Here is an 11,209-nt window from a genome sequence, read left to right as displayed (position 1 = left end):
TCTATATTTTTATTTAATATCTTAATGATAATACTTTTGACTGTATTGATGAAGCATGTAACAGATTTTTTACATACTTATGACTGACTGCAGGGTAGTATTCAGAACCAAGGGTGGTGGTGGAGTAGTCCATAGGGACTCCCAAGCCAAATCCATAGGACCATAGGGACTTGTCTTGGGAACCGGAAAGTCACCGGTTCAAGTCCCCGAAAGACCAAGTGCTTACGAGGTGTCCCTGAGCAAGGCACCTTTCCTTACACAGTGCCGTACATAATGGCAGCCCACTGCACTTCACATGACGATGGATCAATGCAGAATGTGAATGTCCCCTCTGTGGGATGATTAAGGGTATCTTCTTCTTCTCAGTTACTTTCTGCATGGTGGCTTTTCATTTAGACATTTATAATACCTTTATAAAAAAACAAAATAAAACATATTGTTTGACATTATTTTTTATAGCTCAAATAATGTTCAAAGAGAAGATGAAGTCTTGCAGTAGCGGAAGTGTTCACAAAAACACGTTTATTTTAAACCTGCAACCGGAAGTCATGTATGTGGTTGCGGTTGGGTGACTTGATGCCGGTCCCCCAGCCAGAGTAACGGTAGCCGTGTCCTCCGATCAGTCAATTGTCTGTTTGTTGACGTTTTCTGGAGTACAGCAGCAGCAGCTAGTTACGGGGTCCGTTGTTTCAGGCGAGTCAATGGAGCTAACAAGCTAGCTAACTTAAATGGGTTTCCGAGTGGAAAGATGATCGCTTCACTTTCTAGAGGAAGTTTGCTGGATGAGGTTCTTCATGGGGGCTTTAATGAGGTACTGTTTACTTAGCGCTACTCATCTTGATGTTAATTATGTAAGGCTAGCCACAATTTAGCAAGCGGAAGCCAGTTGAATTTGCTAACTGCAAGACACCGTAACATCAAAGTGCTAGAACTGTATGTAGACATAAGTTATTCCTGCTGTTTGTTCACCTCAATTATTTAACGGTCATTTGTTACTTATTTAGGACACAAAAAAAACATTGTAGTAAACGGTAGTATAATAATGGCAAGTTTAACATTCATCGGGAAATTAGAGTAGGACACCAAGTAGATTTAGTATTAATCTTAAAGTCTCATAAACAAACAAAACATCATGCTTTTAGTTTACATTCAGTCCTTTTTTCTGTGTTGAAAATGTGGTGCGTTTTTTGTACTGTATCCCAGACAACGGGCTGTCACGTGACTGCACAGCACCGGTAAAGGTGGAGTCACGATGTGAAATAATGGGGTGTGAATGCCAAACCGTGTAATTATGGAGCGAACACGAGACTTTATGATTGACCTTTACAACAAAAGCACATTTTAATAGGCAGTGAGACCATAGACTGCCCCTGCCCCCCTCCTCCTGTCCCAACATAATAAACAAAGGAACTCATTTGTCATGCCTGGGTCTCAGCCTCTTTTGGCCCCTACTCTAAGCTGTGTTTGTTTGTTCGTTGTGGTTTATTGGATTTGTGTGTATCTGATTAATGTATTGCAGCAGCAGCTGACAGCCTATGTTTCCTGGGTGAACTGTCAGCTGAAGAGGAAACCAGGCCTGAAGCCCATCACCAACCTCAGACATGATCTGCAGGATGGGGTGGTGCTCACACAACTCATAGAGATAGTTGGTAATTACACTCATGCACAATTACACAAAGAACAAGGTAAACATGCTCTTGCTAGAAGATAACAAATACTCCAATGTAATGATTTCTGTTATTCATGAGTGCAAAGTTACAACATTTTGTATTTGTCACCAGTTTGCACTTTCACAACTAGCTGGTTTGACTTTCCACATATCAAAATAATCACATACTAAGAATTTGCTGAAGCATAATACAGGATGTCGCAACTTGTGACTTGTCTGGTCACAGCATGTCAGATTGTTTGAAGATAAGTCTGTAAGTAACGCACTGTAAAGTTTCATTGTGATAACTGAAACAGGAAACAAAAAGACCCTTTGTTCATCTTATTATGTGAACATAAATATATATATAGCTTCCTAGGACTAAAACTGTGGCCACAAAAGGATGGGGAAATGTATGCGGACCTAACAACAAACGGAGCAGGCTGTAAAGCCTCTGTCCGATACTTAAACCATTGAACTGATCAAATGAAATCAGTCTTGTTTTTTGGCTAACTGTACTGTAGACTTGCTCATTTGGTTCTGATGGTTTACTACTTTTTTTCTCTCTCTCAAATCTCGTTCAAATTGGCAGCTGGGGAAGTTCTGGAAGAAGTCTATGTTGCTCCACAAAACAAAGAAGAAAGCAGGCAGAATGTGGAGCAAGTTTTGCAGTTCATTTCCTCCCGACACATACGCATGCCACACATATCCGCAAGAGGTAAATCACAGAGTATTCTGTCATGTTCTTCACCCATTCTCCCCCCTTATCGAGAGCAGGTGTTCCTATCCTTTTCTGGTTGCTGAGCCTACATGATAAACAGATTTTATATCATGTGTTGTCATGTGACAAATATGCCTGAGGGAAGAGAGATCATGTGCATGTGCTTTGTATGTACAGCATATTCTTTGCAATATTTAAAGGCTGTTTTTTGTAATGATGTTCTGTTATGAAGCTGCCTGGCACTCCATGGTTATACTGTAAGTTTCAAATACAGTGCATGTGTAAGTCATTACTGAGGTACGTATATATGTTCCCTTTCTGTCTGCAGACATTGTCGATGGTAATCTCAAATCGGTAATGAGGATAATTCTGGCGCTGGCTGCCCACTTCAAACCCACAGCCAATCAAAGAGCTGCTGTTGGAAGCGGGAGGGGTTTGACAAGAAGCTCCACCAGCCACAACCCTCTCTCCACCATAGCGCTTGCACAAGGTGCCGCTGCGGCTTTGGCATCAGCACGACATGATGCCTCGCAGCCTGCACGTGCCATACGCATCCACAGGTAAGGTGGCAGCAATAATAACTAACATAGACACAAAACCCTCTGACATCCAAATATGTAACATCCAAATATTCTCTGCCACCACAAGCAATAATTTGTTAGTCACTTCTGTAGTCTTTGCTGTCCTCTGGTGGACAAACAGATCACCAAAATACCATTCTCACAACTGCTGCCATAGACTTTAAGTCTCTATTTGGGATCAATGTGTTTGCCAATTTTTTTAAATAAATAACCTCTGCTCTGTTTGTTTTCTCTCAGTAGCTTGGGTTCGGCGCTGGATAAGAGTATTTGTGTTCGTGCACTGGTTAAGCAGTATGAAAGAGCATCACCGGATGAGCCTGACAATCCTCAGTCTAGCAGGTAATTTGCTGATCTGTAGCAAATGCACTCACTGTACATTACCTGAGCTGCAGAAAAGAGAACATACAAACTTGTACATCCACGCATAATCTGTTATATAATCAGTTTTTTTATGGTCTCCATTTTAAAGGCAGATGGGATTTAGTAGAATGTCTTAACAAAGTATAAAATGAGTCTTTTAGTGTTTAATGTAAAATAAGAAACATGTTTGTTGGGAGAAAAGAGGCGAATCCTCTCTGAGACATCTGAGAAAGACCATACAGAGAGGCATGATGGTGGAGGAGGCACACCCATGGCAGCATTATTAAAAATTAAGATCTAAAAGTGGCTGAACCTTGGCCAATAAGCCAACCCTGACATAAAAGTCGACTTATTATTCCTTTTTTAAATATATATATAATTGGTTATATAAAGGCAAAACACATTTGTTCACTCCCCTGAAATTCACAGGTTGTTTTCAGGTAGTTTCATACTTCATTCACTCATCATGTTTTCTGATTGTGTCATTTTGAATAATGCAGTGCTTTGACGAAAGACTAAAGAAGTTCTAAAACCAAAACTTTACTCAAATATTTTTGACATTTTTGGCTTAAATGCTTTAACGAGGTTAGTGGAGGTCAGTGTTCTGTTTATGGAGTAAAACATGTGCTCTTTGTACAAAAACAAAATCGATTTAAGATTTTGAGTCTCAGTGTTTGGTAGAAAATAAATTTCCCTGTCTTGGTAATTATACTGTGCAGTTCAATCTGTCCATTTAGTTCAGTTAAAGTGCTCTTTTATCTTTCATCTTGAACACCTACTTTTCCAATCTTTGGAAACAGTAGCCTTATTCAGTGGTTTATTTTTGTGTGTTCGTGAGTGTGTGTGTTTCTGTGTGTCTCTGCTAGCGTATGAACATTTGTGGAAACCACAGGCAGATGATAGCAAAATAGAAACAACCAGTCTTTCTCTTCTGCAGTCACATGTCCTGTTGTGCGCCGCTGTGCTCTTTTCAAACCATCATAAGTGTGTTTTATTGTAGGCGTCTGAGTGTGTGTGTGTGTGTGTGTGTGTGTGTTTCCGTGATGGAAAGAGAAATGCATGGATTGATTCATGAATGAAGATGCAGTTTGGAGAGACGGACAGAGCTATAACCCCCTGATGCTGCCGTCACACATGTAGCTAAATCAGTGAGAGATGCTCAGCAGTGACTGTTGCTTTGGTTGCCATGACAGTTAGCTGTAGGGTGATGGGAGGGGTGTGTGAGGGGGACGAGATTTGAAAGTGTCATGAGTTTGTAGAGATGCTGATGTCTCAGACACACATGCAGGGTGGAACCTAGGTTCCTCTGAAGTATTACGCACAGTTGAGTCCACTCGTTGCCCATAATGGGGGGGGACGCAGTTTAAATGGTAAGACCAGATACTCTGAGGCTATGTGTGTGTGGATAGCTTTGCAAGTGTGTGTGAGCTTATGCTTCTTTTATGCTAATATAACAATTATACAATGCTACGAGGCTCTGTGAAAGTTCATAGCAGCGTCTCTATACACTGTGCAGTTTCTCAGGGGCTTGATTTGCAAAAAGTATTTCATATTTAGTTTGTAATTTGCTAATTAACAGTTTTGAATAATTTCGTTTATAAAAACAGTCTGTCATTTTTGGAAAATGTTTTTGTTTCACTTTTGATTGAAAGCTTAGACATGGCTTCAGCAGGAAACTTATTCAGAGAGTTTATTACTTACAGATAGATATACTATATTACCAGAGATACATTACATCAAATGTAAATGCAGCCATGTCAAAGTAGTATAACACATAGTGTAATATATCTACATGCTGTGTAAGTTGGTTTTTACATGCACACACTTCTCTTGAATAAAATAAATGAGCTGGCATATTGTCCTCCTTAAGCCTCAGCCCCGTCAGTCCGCTGTCCTCTCCCAGAGCTCCAACCAGCAGCCTCTCAGACAGACAGCAGGACGACGGCCAAAAGCAGGAGAGCAGCGGTGAGTGTTATGTCATTTGATGAATACAAATGAACATTTATGGTTGGATAATATTTTGTAAACACTGTGTTTTGTGTGTGCATGTAGATGAGTCCTCTCGTGTCGTAGCGGAGATGGCGTTGGAGGATTCCCTCAGTGAAACTCTGGAGAAGGAGGTGCAGGAGACACGTCAGATGGTCTCTGCTTTACAGGTACGTGCATACTGAGGTTTGATTCTGGTGTATATAAAGAAATATTTACGTTTTTTAATCTGGATATTTTTTGTTTAGTCACTTTGAAGTCCTAGATTTATTGTTCATCTCTTCTCTTTGAAGATTTCAAATCAGCTGGCCAATAAATAGAAATGCTGCAAAAATGAATGTCCACATCCCACATGGAAACCATAATATGCCATAATACTTTGTATAGCTTTTACTCCTCCAAATCAGTATTAATGTTCATGTTTGTATTGAAATTGTGCAAAGAAACATAATTCCAAAACGAAGCCTACTGTGGAAATATTAAAAACACTAAACCCTAAATTGCTCCTGTGGGTATTGTCCACAGCATCCAAATGAGAATAGGAAGTGAGTAAAACGAAGAAATAAAGGAAGCGACATAAATAACTGAATGGGGAAAAGCAAAGTTCTGGTTTCACTGGGTCATGTCTGTGCTGCTCTTTAATCCTATTGGTCGGTTGCAGCACCTGTGTGGATAGGGGGGGGGGGGGGGATACGACCACATTGCTTTGACAATAATTTCAGGCATCAGACAACTGAACAGCTTCTGCTTTAACTTGTCGGAGCTTTCAGAACACAGCGGTCTCGCTCCAAAGTACGAACGGAGTCACACGATGTACTCTTTGTGTTTTTTAGGCCCTGCTGCTGCATGGCTCGCTGCCTGAGGATGAGCAGGATGTGTCCTTCAGTTTGGACCAAGGGAATGCTGAACAGCAACTGGTAGGTATACAGTAGTTTCTCCCTTTATTTTTATTCACTTCTTCCTCTGCTCTCTCACTTTTCTGTGCCACACTCTTCTTGCTCGGTCTCACCAGCTCTTTGTGTTCAGCACCGATCATATTTCTTCTTCTTTACTGAAGGTTTGTGTGTGTGTGTGTCAGAGGGTGACACGGGTATCTGTATCACTTCTTACTCAGTCCATTGTGGTTCTCACACACATTTTCCTCTCCCTCTTTCCAGGTAGTCATTCGCAGCCGTTTGGATCAGAGCATGGACGAGGCTCAGCAGCTGAAAGTAAATCATTTTATAATTTGTTGTCTTTTCCAAAATGTCTTTTTTTGAAAATACAGCTTACATTTTTTAATACTGAGTGAGCACATTTCTGCAATGCACACCGTGATTAATGTTTAATTCAGAGTGTGTTGTTTGCTGTTTGCTTTAGAGGGAACTGTTGCGCTGTAAGCAGGAAATGAGAAACATGCAGGCAATCAAGGTAAGACAAATCCTGCTCTGCACTATATCATTATTATTCTGGTGTCTTGCTAAGCTGTTGACTCTCGGTCGGTTTGTAATTGTGCAGGACGCCCAGCAGCAGAGACTCTGCACTCAGGAGGCCTCCATACTGCAGATGAAGCAAGAACTTCTCAGAGCCAGCATGACGAAGGATGAACTCAACAACCAGAATGTACACGATCTATTTAATTTGGATTAAAGTCAATGTAAAAACGTCCAATACAATACAATATATTTTTTACACAATTAACTGTTTTTTTCTGAAAAAATGGAACCAAAAAAGTCAATCTTACCTTATATTTACTATCCCATTTGTCGAAATAGACATAAAAAAAACACATAGGCAACACAGCACCTTAAGATGCGAACCAGTATTCAGCAGGTCCTCTGTGTTTATATACCCTGTACTCTCTGCTCTAGGCTGAGCTACAGTGGAAGATGGAGGAATGCAACAGGCTGTGGGGTGAATGCAAGGTGGAGTTCCTCTCTTTTAAAGTTACATAGATGAGTTCTGCTGACTTTCTTTTACATAGCATCTGTTACATTTCGTCTGTATCACATGATGAACCTCTCTTTTCTTTTGCTGACTGGGTACAGAAGGAGGGAGGACAGAAGGACAGGCTATTGCAGCAACTCAAACACAAGCTTGAGGAGACTCAAAAAAAGCAGGTATGCGACCCAGTTTTGGGATCTTAAATGGAAGTTAAACAAAATATGGTGGGTTTAAAACCTCCTGTGCAGCTCAATGCCATGTGTGAAGATCTCAGAACCAAAGGTTAATCATTTACTCTTTTTATAAAGTGCCCTTCATAGTCTTGCTTTGCAGTTGTTCTAATTCAGCAAATGAATGAGCATGAGGAAGGTGTAAAACATACTCACTTAAATCTATAAATCTGATGCTTGGAATAGATATATTTAAACTTTTAGGACCGGGCAGGTTTCTTTAAGTGTGTTTTATTGTTTGATTGTCCATTTCTTTTACAGATTGAATTGCAAAGAGAGTTGGAGCATAAAAACAGCATGCAGGTACTTTCTGAACTGACATCTGCATCAAAATCTTTACAGCCCAGTTTTATGTTACATATTTAGTCTGCTTCAGGCAGTCACACATTCAGATATACATTACACAACCGACACTTTGTCTTCTTTTCTTCATAGACAGAACACAATGGACATTCTTACCCTGGAAATCCAGCTCCCTCCATGTCAGATGTAAGCATTGTTTCTTTATGGGCTACATGCTATAAGTCAACCACAGGAAACACCAGAAAGCCTTTTCAAATGTCATGCTTGAAAAAATGACTGTAAGGCTTTAAAGAATTACGCAGCTGCTGATGATCAAATGAGCTTTTATGTTTTTGACATCGTTTTTTTGTGCTCTGTTAGCAGGCAGAGGAGGTTCAGCTGCTCAGAGATTCACTTCGGAGTTTGAGGAACAGCTTCAGAGATCACGACCCGCAGCACCATACACTGGACACCCTGGAGCAGGGCATAGTGTCACTCATCGACAGACTGCATGTTCTGCATACACACAGGGTACGAGCACATGAACCCCTGACTTCCTGCACTATACTCCCACTTTAAAATCTGATTTGACTGCCTAATTGAGTAAGCATAAATGAAAATGTACGCTTTGAAATTGTGAATTCATATGTGTTTTCTAGTTTGTTTTGTCAAAATGTAAACATTTAAAATCATAAAGGGGAATCAACATGTTTTCACACACTGCAGGGAAGGGGGAAGTCTCCAAAACGCAAAGGCCAACACACAGACTCTGAAACCTGGCCGTCCTCAAGTAAGTTATACCAAATCGTACCCCTTAAAATTCAAACGCACACACATTTACAACCTTACTGTCTTTCTGTTGTTACAGAGGTATGTCACACCAATAGTGGGTCTTCTGCCTCCACTAAAATTCTTTATTTTACTGGAAAATCCCCAACACCTTCCATGATCAATATACCGAAAAGGTGAGTGTGTGTGTGTTCCAATGTTTTTGCTTTTAAAAGGTCATTTGTCCACAGACAGAAGTGATGCTGACAATCCTAACACCTGAATTCATTCTTGTCAGACATAGGAAGAAAATAAATACAAGAATATAAAATAAAGCTTTCATGATGAGTGTCTTTGTGTTCACATTGTACAGGCTGGGTGAGGTGACTTTAAAGGACGTAAAGGCAGCTGTGGATCGAGAGGGAAACTACAGGTATCACTTCAAGGCCCTGGACCCGGAGTTTGGCACGGTGAAAGAAGAGGTGAAGGAAGGCTTAGAAATAAATAGATAACAGGACAGTAATTTAAAAAACTCAGTCATTTAGTACTTCCACTTAGCCTGTTTCGTGCGACACTTTAAAGATCCTTTTCCACTTGAACTTGTGCAGAAAAGCAAAGCTGGGGGCCCAAACAATCCTATGTTATAAGCTTTAAAAAAGGCCAAACTAAAGAATCTGTTTAAGTGTACGCTACATTTCCGTCTGTGTGCAGGTATTTCTGGATGGAGCAATCATTCCAGGCTGGGAAGGCAAAATAGTGGCCTGGGTAGAAGAGGACCGTGGTGAAGAAAGGTACTGCATTATTTCTGTATCTCGGTCTCTGTTGTCATGACTCTCCGCAGTAAGCAACACATTATCTTTGGTTTCTTAGGCCCTTGTAGGTGCAAGCTGAGCTACCATGACACTCTGTTTTTGCCCCTAGTCAGGCTGATCCTAGAGCCAATTCGAGACAACCGTTCACCAGAGGCACCAGTGGACACTTCTAAGGACGAATTTTCAACATGAGATAAGAATAAAAATGTACCTTCAAGAAGATTTGGGATAATTAGCTGGCACTAAATCACACTGATAGCCTTAAACACTCTGGAAATCAGTAACTGATTTCCAGAATAACATAAAACTCAGTGCCTTAGAAAAGCTGTTTCCTTCATGTGCTTTTTATTGCCATGCTGTACTGTAGTATCAAACTGGAAAGTAGATAGACATTTTATTTAAATGAACTAAACACACAGTGTTGTTTCTACTCTAGTTAAAGCAAGAGGGGTTTTTGCAGTTAAGAGGACAAACCGTTTATTCTCATGTGTTCAGTATCACTTTTTACTTCTTGTGCATTACTAAGGTCTTTGGAACAAGCCGGACTACATATTAGAAATATGTATTTTCAAACTTACTTATTTACTACTTGAATGTAAAGTGAAATTACAGTATTATCTACCATAGCATAAAAATAGAGAAAATATTTGGGTGAGGAAAAAATACCACTTTTGTAATAGAAAGGTTACAAGCACTGAAGAAGTCAGGCCAACTTTTTACAATTTCATTTGAAGTGCTTCACAAGGTTTGTTGACATTCTGATCTAACGCTGACTCTGCTCAGAAACCAGCTTCTTTTGCTATTCATATGTTTGGTATTAGCATATAAGTGTATTTATGTAAATACAAAACGCTTTTAAGCCGATAACACAAAAGGTGACAGTCATCTTGAGATTTCCAAACTGAAAAAAAGTATTGCAAAAGTAAAAACATTGCACTGCATTTATTTCATCCGTTTCAGTGGAAAGGACCTTAGTTTGAATCTGGGATTAAATGTCTGTAGATCACCAGAGTGCAAGCAGACAGGAATGCTTAGACTGAACTGCTGTCAGTGACAAAGAAATGATGCTGGAATTGTTGTGTTCATGTACAAATACAGACAAACAGCACTATTGTTTTGTTTACTTTATGAAATTGTTTTGTACATTTGTGTAAACTTATTTTGTTATGTTCTTACATTTTTTAAGTTTGTGAAGATCATTTGTTCAAAGAGAGATTCCTGTGGGATGTGAATTTTACATCAGATTAAAGGAGACTGCTAGAACAAAGGACCACCCAACTATTTATAGTGTGTGTGTGTGTGTGTGTGTGTGTGTGTGTGTGTGTGTGTGTGTGTGTGTGTGTGTGTGTGTGTGTGTGTGTGTGTGTGTGTGTGTGTGTGTGTGTGTGTGTGTGTGTGTGTGTGTGTGTGTGTGTGTGTGTGAAAGAAAAGCAACCCGGATGGACTTTTATCATGTTTTCCTTCACATATGGGATCAGTGTGTTTACCTTCACTAACAAGCCAACGGAAATATGCATCAATTTACTTTTGAGCTGTTTTAATGCCATAACTGCCTGAACTGTAATATGTACATTAGTTGGAGAGATGGTTATTCAGAATTAGTTTGCTCTCTGTTCAAAATGAAAATGACCTTTGTTGAATGTTAGAAAAGACAGATATTTTGAAATAAACCTGAGTTTTGTTTTTAAAAAGATGTTCCCGTGTGTATTGATACTGGGAGACATTGGGGTTCTACTGATAAAAGCTTTAGATTACCAAGTCTTGGCCATTCAGCTCTTAATGTTGTATCTTTAGCAAAACATGCTTAGATCTATGTTGTCATGGAATAATTTGAGGAGAATAGAGAATAAGGTGAGAGTAAAACTGTTACATGTTGAATATATGCAGCATTGAGAAGT

At 39.8% G+C, this 11,209-nt stretch overlaps 1 protein-coding gene across 6 annotated transcripts; it reads left to right on the top strand.

The window, feature by feature from the left end:
• Positions 1–577: 577 nt before the first annotated feature.
• On the top strand, positions 578–11,002 carry LOC134872743 (dixin-like). 6 transcript variants are annotated; one of them, XM_063896170.1, is made up of 21 exons: positions 578–811; positions 1,523–1,649; positions 2,241–2,366; positions 2,698–2,929; positions 3,188–3,289; positions 5,181–5,275; positions 5,363–5,466; positions 6,130–6,217; positions 6,458–6,507; positions 6,656–6,706; positions 6,794–6,898; positions 7,147–7,200; positions 7,324–7,395; positions 7,711–7,752; positions 7,885–7,938; positions 8,113–8,262; positions 8,458–8,521; positions 8,600–8,696; positions 8,873–8,981; positions 9,211–9,290; positions 9,425–11,002. In XM_063896170.1, exons 1-21 carry the CDS (start codon positions 749–751, stop codon positions 9,501–9,503), a joined length of 1,944 nt encoding a protein of 647 aa, XP_063752240.1. In that variant the 5' UTR covers positions 578–748; the 3' UTR covers positions 9,504–11,002. The 6 variants fall into 6 exon arrangements, with proteins under 6 accessions (XP_063752240.1, XP_063752239.1, XP_063752241.1 ...); XM_063896169.1 differs by having other exon boundaries at positions 1,520–1,649; positions 3,191–3,289; XM_063896171.1 differs by having other exon boundaries at positions 1,520–1,649; positions 8,116–8,262.
• Positions 11,003–11,209: the final 207 nt, after the last annotated feature.

Source organism: Eleginops maclovinus, chromosome 11 (genome assembly GCF_036324505.1).
Source record: "Eleginops maclovinus isolate JMC-PN-2008 ecotype Puerto Natales chromosome 11, JC_Emac_rtc_rv5, whole genome shotgun sequence".
Classification (NCBI taxonomy): Eukaryota; Metazoa; Chordata; class Actinopteri; order Perciformes; family Eleginopidae; genus Eleginops; species Eleginops maclovinus.
Note: the sequence above shows the minus strand (reverse complement) of the source record. Positions and strands in the feature narration are given on the sequence as shown.

Bases quoted from the DNA above. Each gene is read 5' to 3' on its own strand.
- LOC134872743 (XM_063896174.1), top strand. From the start codon at position 749: ATGATCGCTTCACTTTCTAGAGGAAGTTTGCTGGATGAGGTTCTTCAT. The intron at 7,201-7,323 runs GTGGAGTTCCTC...GACTGGGTACAG, and splicing joins GGCTGTGGGGTGAATGCAAG to AAGGAGGGAGGACAGAAGGA. The intron at 8,982-9,210 runs GTGAAGGAAGGC...GTCTGTGTGCAG, and splicing joins TTGGCACGGTGAAAGAAGAG to GTATTTCTGGATGGAGCAAT.